Below are 22,857 nucleotides of genomic sequence, written 5' to 3'. Positions count from 1 at the left end.
TAGGTATTTCTGTACGCCCACTTGAGCTTTCATTAAGCCTGAAGTAGTCCGGCTTAAGTAAAAGCATGTCATAAATGTCCCAAGCACTGTTTATTGGACCTTCTAACGGTATTTCGATGCATCCAGTTTGCCGAGAGAAGACCGCTGGAGTGGGTTGCTTGGGTGAGAGCGAGCAGGGCAACTGAAAAAGTAAAGCCAATAATTTATCTTGACACATGCAACAGGTTGGCACATAGGCAAATTTGCCTATGTTCCCACAGATAAGAAAGGTTCAGCATTCCGGTCATAGGAGATAATGAATAAATCTTATTGAAAAATATGTGGTTTCATGCAATGCCTATGTTTCAAGGGAACATGGATTACTGTGGGAGAATAAGCTGTCATAATTAGCAGGCGATTGAAGCAAGTGTTATAGGAAAAAGATGGACACATCGTTTGATTTACAATAATTACTAGTATTGAAGCAACAGAATACAAACATGAAATACCTTTAAACACAACACCGACAGGTTGAGATAATAAATTATTCAGAAACTAAACCCTTCTGCCAGCAAAATACCGTAGTGTACTGGCTTTGACATTGCGCTGCTCAGGCAGAGGGCATGGGATTGAATCCCGGCCACAATGGCTGCATTTATATGGCAGGGAAATGCCAAAACCCCTATGTAAGGTCTATTGGGTACACGTTAAAGGAGACTAGGGATCCTGCCAACTTGAAGTTATAAAAACCGGGGTAAATTTCGAGATAAGCAAACTCACAAAAGTAGAAGGCCCTGGCCATGCGAAGACCATATAAAGCCTTTTAAGGTAGGTGCCAGCAGCCGCAAAATTTCTTGCAAAAGCGAAATATAACAGAAGCGGTATTTTTCCGTAGATCACTTTTACAAGGTATTTTACAATTTGACACCCGACATGTTGGGCATCTACGGGCAACAGCAATTCTTGCACAGATCATAGCAAACACTGTTGCACCTAGGTATACATAGACACATAGGTATAGGTACAGTCACCGACTGATTTTCCGGACTCCGAAAATTCGGACATGATTACTCGGTCTGCTTCACGGCACCGCCATTCTCCCCATGGACCATAATGCATAACAACTTCCGAAAGTTCGGACGCCTTGCAACCTCTCATCTGATTTTTCGGACACTCCTTGAGCCAACTTGATCGAGAGCACCATGCACCGACTCTGACCGTTGCATGGTTCTACTTGCTGAACGCAATTTTTGTTTTGAACGGAGCCTCCTTGCTGCCCCACGAAGTGGCGCTACTGCAAATCCCTGCTCATCATCATCGTTTCTGCCTGGTTTGTAGCTACAGCAGTTCCGGTTTCAGCTTAGTATGCCATGTCAAGACAATTCAGCAGCTGATTTGTTTGTTTCTTCGTGCACGACGCTGCGAGTAGGCCAGGTTTTTTGTTTGTACAACTGATGTCGGCGTGACAATGTTTGACGAAGCAAGATGGGCCAATTCGTTTCACTAATATCTAGAATAGCTACCTGTAAGCACCACCTACCTTTCAACAACATTTGCAAAGCAAAAAACCTCATCCTGAAAAGTCTGCACATGAAGACATCGGTAGCATCATCAGCGTGGGGCCTCAAGATAATTCGGCAAGCCAAGAAATTACTGACAGCACGAGTGCAAGCATGCCAACAGGAAATCAGTGGCTGAATAATGCACCTTCTACCAATTGGTAGACAGTGCATATTCGCAAAGCCCTAACTACAGCAGATCATTGTTCAGGAGTTCCCGAATGCACAACTCTATGCCATTTTCACGCCGACTCTAGGGAAGCACCTCTGCACAGTTGCAAGAAAAAAAGCTAGATTCCCCAAGAGAAATGAGCCCACTCAAGCCATGAAAGTTATGTTTACCTTGTCTTCCTACAACTACTCAAAACCTAGCACTGCTGTTTTGCACAAGGGAACAAACGTCAACATTGGTGCATCGCCCAACACAAGTGGTCTGCGCCGTAGAAGGTGCCATCAGTCAGCCCACAGATGAGGCCCACATCGGTGCTGTCAGTGTGCTGTACAAATTGCAGAAGCACAGCCTACAAGCTTGTCTGCCTTAGTGTGATCGCACCAATGAACGAAGACCAACGAATCAAGTTTGTTTCGTGCCGAGAACAGTTGCCTCATGCTGGATTTTCCTAAAATTCTTTCTAAGCACAGATATTGCTTGGTTTGTTGTGTAGGCATGTAAATAATGAAAAGGCCTGCATCACTATCTCTGAAAAAAATCATGTAACAAAGCACGTACAGTGCACAGGTGCAGTGTCTATCACATACCATTTCGTGCAGTAGAGGCTACATCGGATAAACCGGCCAATGTATAAATGACTGGCAGCGTGACCAAGCAAACTTGATGCGCGGGTCAGTTAGCAGTGGTAGTGCACTGCTCTCGGCGCACATGCACCTATGTTTGAAAGCTGCTTGATCGTGACAAAATATAAAGACAAAAGCGCTGGAGAGATATCTGAGGCTTTTTTTATATGTATGACGAGGAACCTAGCACTAGCTCCCCATGCAGAGAATTACTAGACAGTGAGACTGCTTTACCATTGTAAAACAAGTGTCACGCTCACCATGTGATGCGTCCTTTTCGTTTCTGTGCGAACAGCATGTATTCAGATCTATTCTCCCCCTTTCACCTTTTGCACAATATCACTGTGCGAGCAATAATACTGAACTGTTAGTAGCAGTCTGCGATGTTGCCTCCTTTCTTTCCTTGTGAATTGTGTGCTAAATAAGGCTTTTTTTGGTGAAATAGTGCTAGTTTAACGCATAAACTAGCGCCATGGCACTTTGCAATAAAGGAGTTATAATTCTCTAAAAATATTACCATGCAGAACAGTGTCAAAAGAACACCTTAAAGAAAGAACGTGAGTGTATCTATCATAAAGACCAATCCTTGTCTTTTTTCCTTAACATAATTTTCAATACCGATATTGAAGTACAAGCTCACCATATTATATCACCTTGTCAATGAAGCAAGGCACAATGGTGCCCAACTGTCGCGGGACCAACTTGGATGTGGAGATCAGCGCAGATCAGCAACATAGCATGGTCTGCTTACACTTCTTCTCCAGGTCCAGCCATACCTAGAGCAGCTATAAAACAAGTGAGCTTAGAATCACAAGCGAAACAATATAAAAAGTGACACTGAACAAAGCAACTTTCGTTAAGCATAAATAGGATCGAAATGCTGACATTATGCCCATAAGTAACTTCACTTTGAGCAACAAAGCATCCAATTTAAGAAACATTATATGTATGAGCTATCTATGTGAGAAAGATTAATCGAACGCCCTCTATTTGCCATACCCCTCCCCTTATGCATGGATGTCTCCCTGACTGAGTGAGCTGGGCTGATCCCAGGTATAGTGTAATTAAAGGTTGTCACTTGGTGGGCCAATCCCGATACCATTGCATGACTTGTACAATAATTTTAATGTGTATTGTAATGCTGGCCATCCTGCAGGCACTGCAACATTATAGCACCCATAAGGCTAATGGTATTACCTGATAAGGTTAACTAATAAGTGTCCCCAGAAGCATAACTCGGCATGTATACTCGGAGGCCATTATTATAAGAGAAGCAATAGCAGAGGTGAAGCTTTATCCTGTGCCATATGCAAAATGGCCGAGCACGCCCAGCTTTTTGGTTACATTCTCACTTGTGACCACTGCAACAGGCTGACTGACATGCGTAACCAGCAGTTTGTAGGACCACATTTTCATAACCTGCAATTTTTTTTACATCTGAAGAGATCAGCCTCAAGCTCCATGATGCGCTGCACTCGAGAAGCATTATAAACTGGCAACATTTAAATGCTATGCTGCATGGTTTGTTGCATGCTTTAGGAATTTACTTATTTATTATACACATAGCTCAGAAGGCTCCAGTTGGAGTATTGCATGAGGTGGCAAGAAAACAAATTCTGAACTAACAAGGAGAACATTCAACAAAACAAGTCAGAGCAAAGAAGAAAAAATAACATACTCTCATAATGGGACTATGTATCTGGCAGCTAGATTATAAAAAAGACAATTACGAATGTTTTACTACTGGTAGCGCTTTAGGGGATGGAATGTAGAATTCCAAGCTTCATACACTTTTAAGCCACCTTTCGTGGCTTTTTGTTTTGAAGTCCTATTCTCTGTACTATTATAGAAATGAATACCCCCCTCCAAAATAAAACGAAGAAAAACATGTAATGCACAGTAATGTAACACAATAATGTAATGCACAACAGTGAATACTTAGAAAAATGTAATTAAGAACATGGAGTCTATGTGGGCACAGATGTTAGAAGTCTACATGAAAGCACAATAATAAAGGTGGGCAAAGCATTTATGCTTTTGTCGGGCAACCTGCAGCAAGACATACAGGTAAAAGGATATGCATGCCTCACAACACAGTCCCTACAAATATCTGTCTCAATACAGTGAGTAGGTATATCATGGATATCTTCAATAGCCCCTAATTATATTTAACTCAGAGGGGGATACCTATGTAACTTGATCAAACTGAAGGTGGGCCAAATTCTAAATATACGATTCAAGTAGACAGAAAATGGACGTTATGAAAATGCATCTACAGCAAAAGTGTTGTACATTATTGTTGTACATTATGTCATACCTGCCAACCTGTGAACATAATATTTTGTAAAAATGCTGCAGACACTAAATTCTTTGTTGGGGACATAGCACACATTATTTTAAAGCTTGCTCTCAGCACCCCCATTGTTGCATACACACACACATTATTAATAAAGGGAAAATCGCACATCTATCCGCTCGTAGCAATTGCTACAAAAGAAACCCGTACGGATTCCTCGAAAGGAAAGCCTCACATTTGAAAAAAAGAAACCGTCCAGGTCTGGGACTCAAACCCGGGACCACCTCCTTTCCGGGACAGCCGCTTTACCATCTAAGATAACCAGGTGGCTAGCAGATTGCCGGGCGAAGTAGAATTTGTCGACAACATGAAGCAAAGGCAAGGGTCTGACGTAATAGTTCTGTGGAAACGCGCAAGGTGTAGAGAAGTAATTAATAAAGGGGAAAAAATATTACGTCAAACCCTTGCCTTTGCTTCGTGTTGTCAACTAATTCGACTTCGCCCTGCCATGTGCTAGCAACCTGGTTATCTCAGATGGTAGAGTGGCTGCCTCGGAAAGGCGGTAGTCCCGGGTTCGAGTCCCGGACCAGGACGAGTTTTTCTTCAACTGTGCGGCTTTCCTTTTGAGGGACACATACAGGTTTCCTTTGTAGCAAATGGTACGGGCAGGTGGATGTCTGATTTTCCCTTTATTAATTACTTCTCTCCACCTCGTGTGTTTGCGCAGAACTATTACGTCACACACACATTATCAACCATTATTTAACTTGTCGTGCAGCACAAAAAGCAGCAGCGAACTTGAAACCAGTAACTGACAACATTGTTTTTTTTTTAGATTACAGAGCTTTACGCTGCTTCAGGAATTTATCTGACCAAACTTCCCAAAAGCAAGTGCCCCTTTGATGTTCTCGTTAGAGATATTGCATCGCTAATAATAAAGCAGTACAAGTACCATTACAATTAATTTTTTACATGCATTTTAACAATGTCATGCCGTCAATCTCTCAACAGCTTTAAAACATCTTAACCAACACAACTTCATTGTCTTTCTAAAGTGACATTCATAAAATTGTAAAATGAGCCCACATTTGTAAACCCACGAAAAATTCAGGAGAGTTTCCAAACATGGATGATACCAACAAAATCTGCAGCTCGTGTAAGTGGCAGCAACTGCTTTGCACACACCTTGTCACAGCATGCACATCAGGTACTTTTCCGTGCTGTTGAGGCTGCAGAAGTGCCGCAGGTGCATATGTGGAGGTGCCTCTGGTTCACAAGATCTTGCCATCCCTAAACAATAATAAATGCTTAATTTATTGTAATCCCTGCTGAAACTGCAAACTTGTGATATAAAAAGATCACGTCACATTTTGAAAAAAGTCTCATACAACCAGTTACATGAAGCTGCAACTGGTTGTGCAAATATCTGATTGTAACATCACAGGCGGTTAAATAACACGTAAATCGAACTGTAGCAAACATGAATCTACTATGAAAAGGTTCACACAAACGTACAGCTGTATAATGTGAAATGTGAATTGTACTATCAAAAAATTCCGTAGGACATAAAAAGCGTTCCAAAACCTAATTTGTTTATGCGGCGGAACAAAGCACTACTCCCAAAGGACGATGCGCTCAAAATTACAACAGACCACCTCTTTTTCTGGAGAGGCAATACAGAAAAGAGAAAGATTTTTCGATTAATGAGAAACATTGCTAATGTAATTTCGGCTTCTCTGCAAGATGGGAACCCTTTACAAGTACACGAAAACACACAGGACACTAATACACGTCTTCTGACGACACTCTATAAACAGAAGAATTTCCATACAAGCTAAAAATCTGGCCATGCGTCGACGAAGGAATCGGGTGCTATCTCGCGCAGCTGTTAGCTGTGAAGACGATACATCGACGTACTACTTCTAGAAATGCCTATACCATTTCTCAATGAAAAATTATGTACACAAACAGTAACTTTCTTTGCTTGAATTTTTGTGCCCATTTATATCAAAGAACCACCCGCGCTAGCGTGCTTCATAGGTGAAAGTAAATAAACCACAGATAGAGCTGTTGGTAACATGAATACGTTTTAGGGCAATTTCCATGGAACTTTTTGCTAAATGTGCACTGCGACATGAAGAACAACCATTTGAAAAGCACATTTATAATTCTTGCTGCTTTACAAATCCGGATTCGGTTGTTGTACGGATCTTGCGATACGTACAGCCGCCCTGATTTTTAATAATATAGCGCGAGCGTCGACTGAACTGCTGGTGAGCGCCTTATAACGGCGATAAGCGTGCAACAAGGCGAGAGTTCGCGCACGAGCCTTGTTGCCTTGTTGCACTCGCCTTGTTGCACGCTCTTGTTTCACGCTTATCGCCGTTATAAGGCGCTCACCAGCAGTTCAGTCGACGCTCGCGCTATATTATTAAAAATCAGGGCGGCTGTACAACAACGCACACTTCACGAACCATAGACAGGAAGAATGCGCGCAAGCGCCGGGCTTACCTTTCTCGGCGTACTCGGAAAACGCTCCTTTTAGTGTCACAGGTGCCGCGGCATCGACTGCACGAACGGTCCTTCCGGCGCACACACTGTTGAATTGCGGATCAACTACAGGGCGTAAGAGCACAACTTTCACCAAATTCTTCCGTACAGTGCGATACGATGCGACAGTGCCAGAGGAGGAGATCCTTTTCATGAGCCCGGAACAAAGGAAGCGCGAAAGGTCATATCTTCGACATCGGCGCACCACACGAAGGATACTGCGGACTACATTACGCGGTCCCAGGGGTTTTGTGATTCTCAATGCATACAAAATGCACCACCATTTCTCTCGGCACAGCGTACATACGATTAAACAACTACATCGGACGGCGTCAATACACAGCAAGCACTCACATGTAGCAACAACTGAAGACGGCAAAATAATATCACCTGTAACTTTACCGGCGCCACCTGTGGTGCCATCTGTAGGCCGCCACCGAAAGCGACCGTGTTTTCGGTGATCTCATGGATGGTGACGGCGTTGTATTTCGATGTTATGCGAGTCGTACAGCGTCTTGTACGACGTGTTTCAGCAACGTTGCTTTTAATAGAGAGGGCAGCAATCTGCGTATACGCCGTATAGACGTCTCACTCACTTGAAAAACGCAACAGGAAATTTTCAGTCTGTCGTATTTTGGGACGTTGTGACTGTCGTTCTGTTCTCTGTAGTGTGACGTCCTGTAGTCGAAAATTCTTTAGTTACTAATCAATATTTGATTAAAAATTGACAGAGACCACTTTAAGGATATGTAAAGTTATTAATACGAAAAAAAAAATAAAAAAATAAACGTAGAGAAAAAATATCCTTTCGCCTAGGATTCGAACTTCGGACCTTACGGCTCCCAGACAAGCATCTTTTTTTTTTTTCTTTATTGCCTGTTTGCAGCACAAACCAAGAACACATTCAAATGCTAAAACATGTCAACCACACTTTGGCTAACATTATATATTAAAATCGCTTCAGCTTGATCAGTTCATCAAGAATAGCCACCCACTCGGGAGGCTCACTCTGGGCACGATATATTTCCCGAATATACGCGACACTTTCGATGAAGTTTATTCTCGCCGGACGGGTATCGACATCCGAGTGTCGCACTGCCATTCTCGTTTTCCACAGACTGTGGAGGCCAAGGAGCATAAACATGTCGTACGGAACTCCTCCTTCGTTATCGGTTGGCAAATATCGAATGCCAAGAGGTGTAATCGGTAGTTCTTTTTTAAGTGTACGTTGTAAGATATCCCAATGAAATGTTGGGTCCCAGCAATCGATGAAAACGTGTTCAATGGTCTCTGGCTTTTTACAAAGTAAGCAGTTTACTGTCCATGGCACATATATTCCTTTTTCGTCTAACCATGTTTTTACGGGTAGCGTGTTTGTGTGTAGCTTAAAGAAAAACGTTTTTTGAGAGGGTCTAACTGGCATTTTTTTCACCCGTTTAAGTACATCATCTCCTTGGCCTCCCCAGTTTACAGACCTGTACAATGGTATTGGCAACATTGTATCAACTAAGTCTTTATACAGTGTTTTTCTTGTCACAGAGCACAGATATTCCATGGAAAACCGCACACGCAACATACGAAGTGAATCAACCACTTCGCGCAGATATCCCCTAATACTTCCTCCCTTCACATCACTGGTCGTTACAACATATTGCGGCAGTGCTTTTCCCAAACGAACTTGAATTACTGTGCGTAGAAAATCATTTCTCTGATCCCGAAAAAAAAGAAAACGCGACACAATTTGTCTGATAAACAAATGCGACAGACCTAGCCCACCACTTCGAGCTGAACGAAACAAATTGGTTCTGCTTATCCTCTCCCAACTGGAAGCCCATATGAATACGGCAAATACACGATGCATTTTTTGCACACTTGAGCGACACATTGATAACACTTGCATAATATACCACACTTTCGCTACTAAAAAGAGATTACACACAGATGCACGTCCAAACATTGACAAATCTTGGCCAAGCCAACCCTTTGATTTTTCACTCATTCTATCAGCTTCATCGGACCAGTACTGTGCGGTATCATTATAGTGCTCGAGCGGCACACCCAAGTACTTAGTTGGCGTTGTTGACCACCGGATGTTTGCAAAGTGAGCTGGTATAATGTCCCAATGACCGTGCCATATACCGATGCTTTTTTGCCAATTGATCTGGGACCCAGATTGTTCACAGTACTTCTTTACAAGATGTACAACTTCAAGTACGCTATCACGATCCTCGCAGAAGACTGCGATGTCATCAGCGTATGCCAGTACCTTGACTTCAGAAAGCTGTAGCCGAAATCCTCGGACGTTTTCATTGCGCATCACTGCTAAACAGAAAGGCTCGAGGTACAATGCAAAAAGCAATGGACTTAGTGGACACCCTTGTCTAAGGGAAGATCTGAGTGACAGCTTCTCGCTGAGGGACTTATTAATTATAATCTGTGTCGTGCATTGGTCGTAGGCCATTTTGACGCCATCTAAGATTACTTTCCCTACGTTAACATATTCCAAAACAAGAAAAAGAGCATCGTGGGACACACGGTCGAAGGCTTTCGCCAGGTCGAGTTGCAACAAAGCGACGCGTCTGGCGAAGACGTCGCAACACTCTAGAACGCTTCGCGCTACGTGGCTGTTTGTAGTAATAGTGCGGCCTTTTATGCCGCAAGTTTGATGCGGACCGACAAGATTTGTAATGACTGTTTGAAGTCTCTTTGCCAATACCTTCATGAGTATTTTATAATCGGTATTTGTAAGGCTAATTGGCCTGTATGACCCAACCGATAAAAGCGCCTTGTGGTCATCTGTTTTCGGTATTAAAACCATGTGTGCACTTCTGAAAGAAGGTGGCAGTCGCTTATATTTATGTGCCTCAGAGTATACATGCTCCAACACTTGAGCAAGCCCAGGTGCAAAAGCCTTATAAAAGGCGGCTCCTAAGCCATCGGGACCCGGTGATTTGCCTGCAGGAAGTTCTTCGATCGCGTGTTCTATTTCTCGGACGCTGATCGGTTCCTCGAGACTGGCTTTTACGTCGTCATCAACGCGCGGCATAAAATTCACGAAACTTGCTTCAAATTCAGCTCCCACGTGGATTGGGACGCCGAACAACTTGCGGTAGTGTTCAGTAAAGGCCTGTTCAATCATATTCGAGTCGGTAGTAACCTCATCCCGATAATTAATCTGTCTTATTTCATTTTTCCTTGCGTACCTCTTTTCATCGGCAATGGCGCGTTTGTTCGGCGTTCCATCAACCCACAGTCTTTCCGTCCGTGCCCGAATAACTGCTGCTCTATATTTTTCCGTGTCAATAGCTTCCATCGCGTTTTTAACTGTTCTGATTTCATCACTAAATTTTCCAGGTTCCGCACTGTCCATAGAAATCAGATAATTTAGTTCCTTCTGGAGCTCATTTTCTTTCATTTTTTCATTGTGTCTTCTAACAGTTCCTACCTCAATCGCAACCATTTTAACGCGAACCTTAAAGTCTTCCCATACTTCTGCCCAAGGTACACTCTCATTACTCAACATGCTTTGAATTTTGTGCTTTACATCGTTTATAAATTTGTCATCACTTAAGTGTTTTTCGTTGAATTTCCAAAGTGCCCAATCGAACCGCGGCTTTTTTGGCTTGGCACCGAGTGCAAACCACACTATACTGTGATCGCTAAAGGACACCGGCTTCACGACATAGTTATCGCATAGAGGCACAAGATCTAACGAGATGTAAGCTCTGTCAAGTCGTGCTTGGCTATCTCGTTGATAGTGCGTAAATTGCGGCTGCAAAGTACCGGCCAAAAGGCGACCAACGTCTTCTAGGTAGTAGTCATTTACTAAGGTGTTCAATATCACTGCACTCTTGTCCTGCGGGAATTTACGTTTAGCACGATCTTCTGCATGACACACACAATTAAAGTCACCAAGAAAGATGATGTACTTGTCACAACGAAGGTACTCTTCTAGATTCGAGAAAAAACGACATCTTTCATTGATATCATTTGGCGCATACACACATATAATCCTCCATTGTGATCCATTAAAAGAAAAATCAAGAACAATAAAACGCCCACTTTCGCTCACAGTAACCATATCTTCATTTATACCAATACCCCTTCGAACCAAGACAGCGCATCCACCAGACGTGCCGATAGCGTGACATGTGCATATGTTATAATATGTTCTGAAAGGTGTTTCCATTTTGTTTGTTTGCTCCTCGCTTTCAACTTTCGTCTCTTGTATAGCTATAATATCGAGTTCATTTTCAACGCATAGTCGGCTGAGCTGGTACTGCCTCCGTCTTGAAGCGAGGCCGCGTACATTAATAGTAGCAACTCGTATTCCCCTCTTCAAATCCATTGTTAATAAGCGGGAAAGGTAGGCATAAAAGAAAACCGTATATAATCACACGTAGCACCTCTAGGTATACTTAAGTTACGTCTACAAGTGCTGACGGACAGAGCGGCTGTTTCGCGACACATTGAAGTGCAGTCCACAAAATACCTTGCTTGAGCAGCGGCTGACCTCCCCGACCCTTCGGTAGCGTTGGGCTCTCGCAAGCTCGCGTCTGAGTGCCTTTGCAGGCACAAGTCCCTACGGCTACTTTGGCGTCGGCGCCGCCGGTCTTTTGTCCGGCGGGATATTCGGCGTTGGCCGTAATGACGGCCGGCGCGTTACCACCGACTTTGGCGGCGGTTCCTCGCTGTTCGGTTTGCCAGTTTGCCCGCCGTCGCTTGTTGATTCTTCGTGTGTTCGCTTCCCGACCGCCACAACAGCATTGGTAACGTCCATCGCTTCGTTGTCAGATGATGCGATAGTCGAGACGGCAGGCGTTTCTTTGGCCGCGATGTCTTGCTTATGAACGTCGACGGCCGAGCCCCTGCTCACAGGTCGCGTAGGCGTTCCTGGCACACCTACCGCTCCGGCAGTCGTTTGCCCCTGCGGTTTCGGTGGTTGTGTCGCTGTGACCTTCACCTCGTTGGCGCTCCCGGCAGAGGCTTCCTCGGCATCCACTTCGTCCATAAGAAGTTCAGCGCTTTCATCTGCAGCCGTCGGCCCCGTCACGTTTGCGTATGTCCTCACGCACTGCGACTCGTCATGGCCGTGACGACGACAACGGGCACAGCGCGGGACGTGGCAGTCGCGCCGGATGTGCCCTGTGTTGCGGCAACGAAGGCAGAGCGGTGCTCTTCCAGGAATCACCACGAGAGCTTCCTCACCGGCTACCCGTAACAGATGAGGCACGTCGTCCGCCCCCAAGCCTTTCCTCGGCATCAGGGTGACCAGGCGCGTTGAAGAACCTTTATCCTGAAGGCCATGCACCCGCCACCGCTCTCTTGCCACACCCGTGACTCGGCCGTAAGGCGCCAGGGCTTCACGAATGTCCTCGTCCGGCACGTTGTGTAACATCCAGTGTAGCTTGAGGTGCATTGCTTGATTTCCAGGGTCGACGACGATACATGGTCTATCCTTCACCTTCAAGTCCTTTGCCCGCAGCAGTTCTTTCACTCCGTCACTACTTTTGAAAGTCACGGCCCACACATGACTCATTCGATACGCCCCTAGGGCGACAACGTCAGACAGCAACTTCATGCTCGACAGCATGTCACGGAAGTTTTCCGCCCGGTATGGCCTTGCACGCATATCAGCATGCAAAAATAAAGTATTCGTAACAAGTCGCCCTGTTGGTAGTTGAGGCAGTAGCACCTGATAATCAGGATCCTCGTTGACAAAAAACCTAGAACCGCGGCCCTGCTGGGCCGCTGATGCCGCTCCGACGGAGCTCATGACAGCCACGTCCTTCCACTTCGGTAGCCAAGACGCGTCCCGTAGACAAGCATCTTACCACTGCACCACGCAGAACATGACTGATAGTGAAGCGTTTAAGCTATGCCAACAGTGTAAATCGCTGTCTGGGTTGCTGTTTACATTTACATTTTAAAAGTCAAGATGCGCTTTCACTTCACCGCGTCAACTGCCGCATCTCTAGATGAGCAAAAGTGTTGTTACCATCGACAGGTACATCGTGGAGTGCTAGACCATCGATTTTGCTGTAACGATATCCATATTTGATAAGAAATTCAGAAATAGACAACTGTGACCGGGGACACTGAGGGTTGTTACTGCTAATTTTGACAGTTGTCTCTTGCTCTTTACACTTTTGAGCTCGCATATAATTCGTGTGTTCAATGCTATATAGCTACATAAACACTCGTGGGTGAGTCTTCATCCCGACAGAATACTGGCTTCTCACGGCAGCGCTGTACCAGATTAATGAGACCCGAGCGAGACAGCTTTTCACGCGACTTTGTGGAACAATCCAAAACTTCTTTTCCGCTTCGCATAAGCTTGTGCAATATTTCTGGGAAATTAACTAATGTGTCAGTGTAACCGCGCATGTAAGTCCACAGGCCTGTGTGCCCCATCTTACCAAATAAAACAAAGCGGATACGCAGCCATTCCCGCAGATGGTATGATTTTGATCAGCGGCCGATCTTGAGGAGGCCGGTAGGGCGTTGGGGGAGGTGGGGGGTGCTGGTGCCGCGTCGTCACGGCACAATTATAACAATTGGCCACGTCGACTTTAATACCGGTGTAGGTGCTATCAGTATTGCCGGCTTCAGAGAAGCACGATTGAATACCGCGCAAGAGAAAAGTACAGTGTACACCACCGATGCGAAGCTGACATTTTAAAGGGCCGCGACGGAAAGTGCTTCTGTTGCGACTTCAGAACTCTTGGCCGTCGCGACCGAATGTTTCTGTTGCGACGTCAGAATTGCTGTCGTAACGTCAGAAATACCTGTCGCAACTACAGAAACGTTAGGAACTTCTGTCGTACAACAGAAATTTCTGTAGTTGCAGCAGGAATTCCTGTTGTATTTTTCAACTAGGCAGGACCGGGAATCGGTTTGAAATTCGCAGTTAGCATATCGCAGTTTGGTCTGAGAATGTTCCGAGGTGGTCACGCAATTTCTGTAGAGCTTGATAATGGCCCCAATTTAGCACTAGGGGCTAAATTGTCAGGATGTCGAACAATAAAAAAGTTCCTCCCCAGTTCTATTCAAGCATTAAACTGGTATGCATGATACCATCCAGTATGGTTGCCACAAAGCTCCAGATTAAACCAGCTTTTGTGCCAAACAGGCGACCCTATATGGTTCCACTGCGTCCAGTATAAGCCAGTTTAGTTGCAAACAGTGCCCCTGTTAAGACCCATTTCTGCGTGAACTGGTCGTGCCTATACCTGCTTGCATGCCAAACGGGACCCCGCTCAGACCTGTTCGTGTGTGAACTGGTCCTGTTTATACCTCTTTGCATGCCAAACGGGACCCCGTTCAGACCTGTTCGTGTGTAAACTGGTCCAGTTTATACCTGTTTGCATGCCAAACGGGACCCCGTTCAGGCCTGTTCGTGTGTAAACTGGTCCTGTTTATACCTGTTTGTTGCTAAACAGGTCCCTGTTAAAACCAGTTTAAACCTGTATAACCCAGTTTGAATTTAAATAGGATTTTCCAATAGGGTGCTCAATGGCTATGGTATTGGGCTGCTGAGCACGAGGTCGCGGGATCGAATCCCGGCCACGGCGGCCGCATTTCGATGGGGTGAAATGCGAAAACACCCGTGTACTTAGATTTAGGTGCACGTTAAAGAACCCCAGGTGGTCAAAATTTCTGGAGTCCTCCACTACGGCGTGCCTCATAATCAGAAAGTGGTTTTGACACGTTGAACCCCATAATTAAAAAGAACAGCCCGGCATAGCGCTAGCGCACAGAGCAGGAAACAGCGTACAACGCTCGCTATGCCGAGCTAAAGCGCCGAGCCAGCCGCGCTCAGGAGGAAAATGGCACGAACGAAAAAGAACACCACAAGCAAAACTCAAGATCCGCGCGTTTCCAAGGGCAACGGCAGGGAGACCAATCGTCGTGCAGAAAAACGGGGGCAAAACTGGTCGCTGCGCGGGAACGCGCAAGGGGCGAGGAGGTCGCGCGGCGGCGGCAGTGTTCAAAGAGTGTCGCTACTTTCAAATTATCAAGGGGCTTTAGTATTGGGTAGAGTCACTGGAAGAAATTTCAGAGTACCGCATACGTTTTCCCCGCGCCGCCGACGCGTTCATTGGCCCAACCGTACCACGTGACTTTAGGGCGCCATATACCTTCCAAGCGCCAGGCGGGCCAGCTGAGTTAAGCGCACGCAGCGCAGGTTCCCTACGTTTTTTTTTTCTTTTTTTGTGTTTGTGTGTTCCGATTGTCGCGCTCGCGTTTGACTGCAAAGAAATCATGCCTGGCTACTGCGTGGCTGCGTCTTCAGATGCAGCAACCGAACCGAATCTGGAAAGACTTTTTACCCGATTCCGACCGGGAAAAATGACCGAGAGCGTCGTTCTGCGTGGTCACACAGAATCGGCCGGGAAAACTTCAAGCCTACAAAAACACCGCGTGTGCGAAGTACGCCTTGCTTGTGCTTTTCGGCGCTGTTTTAGAAGATATTTAAGCGAAGTGCACGGGGTGTTAGTGATGCTATGAAAATAGGAGTTGATTGCAGGGATCGTTCGCGTCTTGCACGCTTGACGGGGGTACACGTGTAGACGCGTTCGTTGCTCAACCCACGCGGTTATTCCGTGCTCGTGGCACGCAAAGGCACACTTGTCGCGCGGGAATTCCGCGTCCTCATGTGCACCAGGTACTCGCATGATATCTCCGCGCACGTGAGCGCGCCCTCGTTTCGAGTCACTCGACGCATATGGCACTTATTTTTCGCAGATCGTGACGATCGCAGTCAATAAAAACATGGCCAATACGAGGCCCATGATACTTCCTTCTTTCCCCTTATCCTTTGCTCATTTATACATACGCATTTCGAGCTTGAAACCAATGGCCAGGTGATATTCACAACATTTGCTTCTAATTTTGAGCTTGTAAGCCGAGCACATGCAATGAACTGGAGTCAGCATACATATTGTGTTTTATGTTGAAATGCTACGGTGCATACCCAAATAATGTTGTGCTTGATGCAGAACAAGAAATACAAAACAACAGAACACACAGTACCTTTAGTTTCACTCTGTCACTATACATGTTACATAAACCGCTCTAAAAGCACAAGAATTTTGTACATCGCCTATTTAATTTAGAAAAAAATGTGCTGCGTCACCAGCGGGCGTTCCTGTTTTTTCTTTACATAGGCAGCAAATCTTCGCAGTCTAAGAAAACAGTCATAAATAAGTTGAGAAGAGTAGCCGCCCAGGGGGGGGGGGGGGGTGAACGCACTAGACAGCCGCGTTCATAAATCACAATGTAGCAAACGCTCGCTCATTATCAGTGTACAGAAGTACATATACGTTGCTGTAATCTCGCAAATGTCTCATATTGGCCTTCCACAAGATTTAGTGCTCAAAATGGTCATCGAAGTTGGTTTTTACGCCTGCTGTGCACAGATCGTCTTACTATCACGGCCAAACACCGGTGCGCACACGGCGGTCGCACAGTGTCGTGCGTATACGGCGGACGAAGTCGCCCGGCAGAATCGAGAACGCGCGGTATCCGTTTACAAACTAAATTAAATGTATCCGATTTAGCTTGTGATATTATACAATGAACGCACGCGCCTGTGACATTGTCAGGTGTAAGTTCCGTCCTGCTTGGAAACATTCAATAGAAGCCGACGGCGGTCCACCATGTTCATGCCGAAAAGTACAAGCTTGCCTCATCCCGGCTCGAAGTGACGAAATGTATCCGTAACTCGCTCCGTGAAAGGGGAAGAAAAAAACGCGCGCATAAGCTCCCGATAGCAGCGCTAAGCTGCTGCCCACAATCGTAGCACAGTTCCAGCAGTAAACACGATCGGCGTGCAAAACAACCACCGGCTGCATTACTTCGCACAAAATAACATTTTATTTTCGTTCTTAGCAACCATTACCTCCGGGCACAAAGTATTTGTACTTTAGTAAACACTCAACCCGATGTATCACCGAATATCAAGCTCTTCCAACACGGCGGCCTTCCCGCGACGCAGTCGGCTCGGAAGGTATATGGCGGTGGCCGCTCAGTGTTGCCAGAAATCCCGACCTTTGCGGTACTCTGAAATTTCTTCCAGTGACTCTAGTATTGGGTGGTTTCGTAGCTTTCTTCTTAGTATGCCAGCTGTCAGCACATGACGCACTCGTTTGCTTCACCTCCTCAAAGAGGGCGCGGGAGTTTTTGAGGCACGGACATTGAAGAATGTATGGGGGGGGAGGGGTCGATATATACAGCTCAACTGTAAAAGCTTTGGTGACAACAGCCAACGGATAGAACTATCAATGACATTCGAGAAAGTTGTTATACATACGGGCGCGTGCTGCGTTGAAGCAAAACGTTTAACATTTGTTAGCCGTTGAAAAGTAATGACCAAAAAATATAAAGGAGTGACAGCCGACGCGTGGTACTCTGGCGCCATATCGTCGCAAAACACGTCTTGCGCGCCGCTACACTTCTCACGCTTTCGCCATATCCTCCTGTTCCGCTTTCCGCCTCATGGTTCCGCTGCGCCCTCCTGATCCAATTTCCTCTTCGCGTTCTCTTCGCTATCGCCGCTGTTGCGCTCCGCGTTGCTCTTTCAACTTTCGCAGTTGTGTTTGTTCGCTCGGATACGCCGACGCTTGCCACAGGAACGGACGCCTAAGAGCTGCGCTGTAAAATAAAGACGTTCGCCGACGATTACGATATTTCCTAATGTGCAGTTTGAGGCAGTTATATACGTGTTTTCGTCTCGCGATGTATTGGCTGGCGAGGACAATCTCTCGTGCGGCACGCTGCGAACGGAGCGAAGTGTGGCGCCACTGCCTCGTTAATCGGGAGATTGCGAGAGCCAGCGCGTTGGCGGCGCGTTGGCGAGACCCTCAGCAGCCGACAGGCCTCCCAGACGACGCGCGCTACTCTAGCGCTATCTCGTAGCCATCGTCGCCGCACTACGCTTTTCTTCTCACCCCTTCGCCCATAGAGTTTCTCATTATAACACCTAGAGGGAAATCTGGCGCCACCGTCTATGGGAGTTCCTTAATGGGGCGCTGTGCCGTCATAGGAATGACGGTATATCTGTCTGCGAGGCTCGTGTTGGCTGGTGTTGTAAGAGGCTTCGTCTAAAGCGTGGATATGTCTACACAAATAACGCGTTCTCAAAGTAAAATCTCCATAAAATGTTTCCATTCACGCATATTACGTATTTACTCACCTACAATGACCTACAATACATGACCAAGAGAAAAAGAAAACCAAGAACAGACGACAAACTGTTTCAAAGTGAGCGCGAACCTTGTCGTCTGTCCTCCAACTATAGCGGCCCGCTGAAACTTTTTACGTAACATATAGTCGTACACGTAATAACAAGGTCTCATAGTTAAACACAAACATGTTTTTGCGTAATAATAAAGCTAAAACAGCTTTTCTCGTGCTGTTTTAGTAGAAAATTAATCATTGTGACAGATGGAACGGCGCTTGCCAACCGCGTCTTCAAGGTGTCCTGTCTCTCCGAGAACGATGCCAATCCGAATTCACAATATACCGGCATTCCCATGCATACCACAGCGCAGCAGCGCCAGATTTCCCTCTAGGTAATGTAGTGAGAAACTCTATGCCATCGCCATGCACTCCTCCTCCGATATCCTCATCGCGTCTTTCATCCCCCTTTCTGTCTTCGCTCTTTCATCTTTTGCTGTGCTCGTTCACTCGGTTACGTGGGCGCACGCAGCAGGAATGGACGCCTAAGAGCTGTAAAAACGAAATTGACTCTAGAAATGTTCTGATGTTATTAATATGATAATCATGTTAAATATGATATGCCTAACCTAGTAGCTTACAGCAAATACTTGGGATTGAAATTGGGCGGTAATTTCAAAACTTTTGCAGCAGAATTTATAGAGAGGAACTACTTTAGTGATTTTGAATTAGGAAGGCTACATGTGACGAGAGATCGCTGGAAAATTTGAGAGCGTAGCTCTTATGCCCCAACCACTGGCACGCGCCGAAGCGTCAAAAGCGTCAGAAGCGTCGGTCGGGAACACGGTGAAGCGTAACGACGCGCAGCGATTATGTCTACTGGCGATGCTAGAAGTTTGCCGACGCGCGGCGAAGCTGCGCCGGCGTGCACCAATGAGAGGCTGCGAAGCGTCGCACGCGTCAACCAATCGAAGGCTGTGCAGCCCCCGGCTGCTATGCCTGTAATGGCCGCCCAAGCGGAGGCTCCGGCACCAACGATCGTGCGAGTTTTTTGGAGGCACGACGCGCGCAACAGTGTTCCTGAAAGACAGTGTTGTAATAGTCGGCCGACAACGACACGACCGACCGACCGACGACCGTGGGTTGTGGCAGTGCGACGTGGATCCGAAGCGACTTCGAACGACGCCGACTAATCCAACTTGCCCACTGGGTTCCGCCGGGCTCAGTGCGATCGTCTGCAAAAACAGCCAACCGAATCACGATTGCCGCAACGTCTGTGCTTGGTGTATGTGTATTTTGTTGTGCTCAAAACGAATGGAAACATGTTTACGAGCTCCGAAGTCTGGATAATCAAGACTCGCCTATCGCCGATGTTGTTTACGTTACGCGTAGGCCTAGCGCGTCCATCGAGTTCGTAACTGGCGAGTGAACGAACTCACCTGAGAAACTCTGTCGAAGGAAATGAATTTTCAGGTCCGTTTGGTGCTGCAGTGATTTAAGATATGGCACTCCTGACTTCGTGTGATGTATGATGTGGTGAATGAACCGTGTGGAAGTTGGGTTGGTCAACCGCGGCGTGTTTCGTGTGGTGTCGGTTGACTCAAGTTTAACGGGCAAGCTGTGCGCAGTTTCTAGTGGCAAAGATAACTTCCGAAAGCGAAAGACACTAGTAGCAGAACTATTGGAAGTACATAATCAGCCGTGCCGCCTGTTTCACCTGACACTGCGCTCTTCTATTCGGCATGTGAATCCAGTTCAGTACAAGCTCACTGTACTCATTCACTCACTTCTTTCGAGTGCGTCCGTTTTTTTGGGGCTAGTTGGCGATAAATCGCTCGTGTAGCAATCAAAAACACTGACGCACTGAAGCATACGTGACAACGCAGTCATGTTTGAGTCAGTGTGTCCTTATAGTTGAGCACTGCAAAAAGAAATTATCTGTTTGCAACGTGTGCCCTGTGTGCAGTGCATAGCAGGACCTGCATCATGCAAGACCTATGCATGTAGCAGCGTATACCACGATTGCTTCGATGCCCGCTTCAGAAGCAGCAAGTACTGAGTCAATGAAACTGTAATTGATTTGTTATCTCACTTTTTGTTTATGGAAAGTGTAGATGGTATGAGTGCATTGTAAGGAAGGTGAAAAGGTGTCATCAGTGTTTTGTGCAGTCGGTGGAATCTGCTGGAATCCCTTCAGCTTCTACTAAAATGTGCCTTGCTGCGATACTATAAATTGTAGTCAGGACAAAGATCTACTCAAAACCAAGTTACTAATGCATCTGCGCAGAATGTGTTTGATTAACAAGTTAACACTTCCACAACAACAATATGCCGATGCACAGCACATGTGCTCACAATAAATACATTCAGTAAAGGTGAACGAGTGGGCCTACAATATTGAACTTTGTAGTAGCACCATAAAAAGTGCTGCCATGCGTATCAGCCACAAAGAAACTGCTGCTCGTCCAACCTTATTCCTTGGAGGCACCTCTATAAAGACTGCTCGGGCCCTTCCCATCCTGGGTGTAACATTTAGCTCTTCTCTCAACTTTTTCGCATATGTCACCAGCACTGTATGTAAGCACTGGCCCATTTTTGGGTTTGTGTCCCGCGTCTCCCTTCCCTGATGACCTAAGGTTTTCCGAGCACTCTACACTTCTATCATTCTGTCACGACTTGAATACTTCTCATCAGTATAGTTCCCGTACCAAACTCGCGACGCTAACAAACTTAACCTTGTTCAGCGCCAGACAATACGCACCCTTTACTCCCGTCTTTTCGGTTGTCACAAGCTCATGCCAGCCTTCTAGGATTGCCTCAAACCCCTCAAGTAGCACACCCTGCAATACCAGCGCAACAGTGCACTAGTCTATACTGCAGGGTGCTTGACGACTCTCTGGACAGCACTAATCTTTCTTCAGTTCATCTGAACAAGTGATCAGCACAGCCTGAGCCCTCATCGCGCCTCTATGGCCCGACACCACGACTCCATGATTATATCTGACATACAGAGCTTTCTCTCCACCCCCCTGGCGATTTGGATTCTCCTTCCTTGGAGCCAGACTGAATTGGCACTCCTGTGTGTCGTGCACCTGCCGAATGTGTGCGTGTATGCCGTCCTGTGTTATTGAGCAAGTGTGTGTGCACGTGGAGGGGAAGGAAGTGTCCTCTGCGTCCTGCAAATTCCTGCTCTAGATGGCTGGATGCTCTAACATACAGGCATCAGCCTTTTTTTAGTCTAGTGTGCCAAGTTACCACTAAGATTATTATTATTATTATTATTATTATTATTATTATTATTATTATTATTATTATTATTATTATTATTAGAATCATCACTACGACCACATTGATTGTGTTGAAGCCAGTGTGACACATAATTCAAAATATTTCTCTAGCTTTGTGGGCTCTCTCTTCTAAAAAGAGTGCCAAAGATGTACGCCTTCTTCATGAAAGTAGTGGTGTTGTCTCGAACACTGCTGATGCCTTTGCAGAACATTTCTGTTTGCTATATGGCGTGAAATATGCTTCAAGTAACCTTCCTTCTCAGTCTAGCACAGTGTATGCTATCAGTCAATGAAAACCTTGTTTCCAAGTATATGAAGAGGCTTAAACTTTGCCTTAAACTTTCCCTTTCTTGTGGTGTTGATGGTATTTCCTCCGCAGAGCTTAACCCTTTGAGACGCTGTCTACACAATTGTGCACAGCAGGAGAGAGTATCAATAGCAAAAGCACTGAAGTAATGGTATTTAAAATGTGTTTCATACATCTTGAAACACTTACTATTGGAACTGTGCTGCAATTTTGAATAACGTGCAGAATGTTTTAACAAAACGAGTGGGAAGGTAGACGGCTGGGTGTTTTTACTCTGTGTCAGTATGTTTTTTTTTTATAAGGCGTACGACACTACGTGGCGCTATGGAATCTTGAGAGACTTGTCGGGAATTGGCATCCGTGGCAATATGCTCGTCCTAATAGAAAGCTATTTGTCCAAGCGTACATTCCGCGTGAAAGTCGGCAATGTATTGTCGCGACCTTTTATACAGGAAACTAGTGTACCTCAAGGAGGTGTACTTAGCTGCATGCTCTTCATCGTGAAAATGAACACCCTTCGTGCTTCACTACCGCCAGCCATTTTTTATTCTGTTTACGTAGACGACATACAGATAAGTTTCAAATCCTGCAACCTTACAGTATGTGAGAGGCAAGTTCAACAGGGCTTGAACAAAGTGTCCAAATGGGCAGAAGAAAACGGATTTAAATTTAACCCCAACAAAAGTTCTTGTGTGCTTTTCACAAGAAAGAGAGGCCTCATTGCAGAACCCAGTATCGAAATGTATGGTGAGCGAATCCCTGTGAACAAAGAACACAAGTTCTTAGGCATCATACTTGATTCGAAATTAACTTTTATTCCACACGTAAAGTACCTCAAGGTCAAATGCTTAAAAACAATGAACTTACTTAAAGTGTTATCCCGCACAACATGGGGCAGCGACA

General features: G+C 45.7%; 2 protein-coding genes and 1 long non-coding RNA gene across 9 annotated transcripts in view; 1 reads left to right on the top strand and 2 right to left on the bottom strand.

Annotated features, from left to right (window-relative positions):
• LOC142566053 (uncharacterized protein ZK1073.1) overlaps positions 1 to 22,857 on the top strand; it is a 434,522-nt gene that overhangs the window by 130,885 nt on the left and 280,780 nt on the right. The window lies entirely within an intron of this gene.
• Positions 79 to 7,555, bottom strand: LOC142565896 (uncharacterized). Its single transcript, XR_012824902.1, has 4 exons — positions 7,141 to 7,555; positions 5,815 to 5,919; positions 2,974 to 3,118; positions 79 to 181 (listed from the first exon to the last, which is right to left on the bottom strand). It is a non-coding gene; the product is annotated as an uncharacterized LOC142565896 (long non-coding RNA).
• Positions 8,044 to 9,102, bottom strand: LOC142565771 (uncharacterized). Its single transcript, XM_075676296.1, has one exon. The coding sequence runs from the start codon at positions 9,077 to 9,079 to the stop codon at positions 8,129 to 8,131; it is 951 nt and encodes a 316-aa protein (XP_075532411.1). The 5' UTR covers positions 9,080 to 9,102; the 3' UTR covers positions 8,044 to 8,128.

Source organism: Dermacentor variabilis, unplaced genomic scaffold, assembly GCF_050947875.1.
Source record: "Dermacentor variabilis isolate Ectoservices unplaced genomic scaffold, ASM5094787v1 scaffold_12, whole genome shotgun sequence".
Lineage (NCBI taxonomy): Eukaryota > Metazoa > Arthropoda > Arachnida > Ixodida > Ixodidae > Dermacentor > Dermacentor variabilis.
Note: the sequence above shows the minus strand (reverse complement) of the source record. Positions and strands in the feature narration are given on the sequence as shown.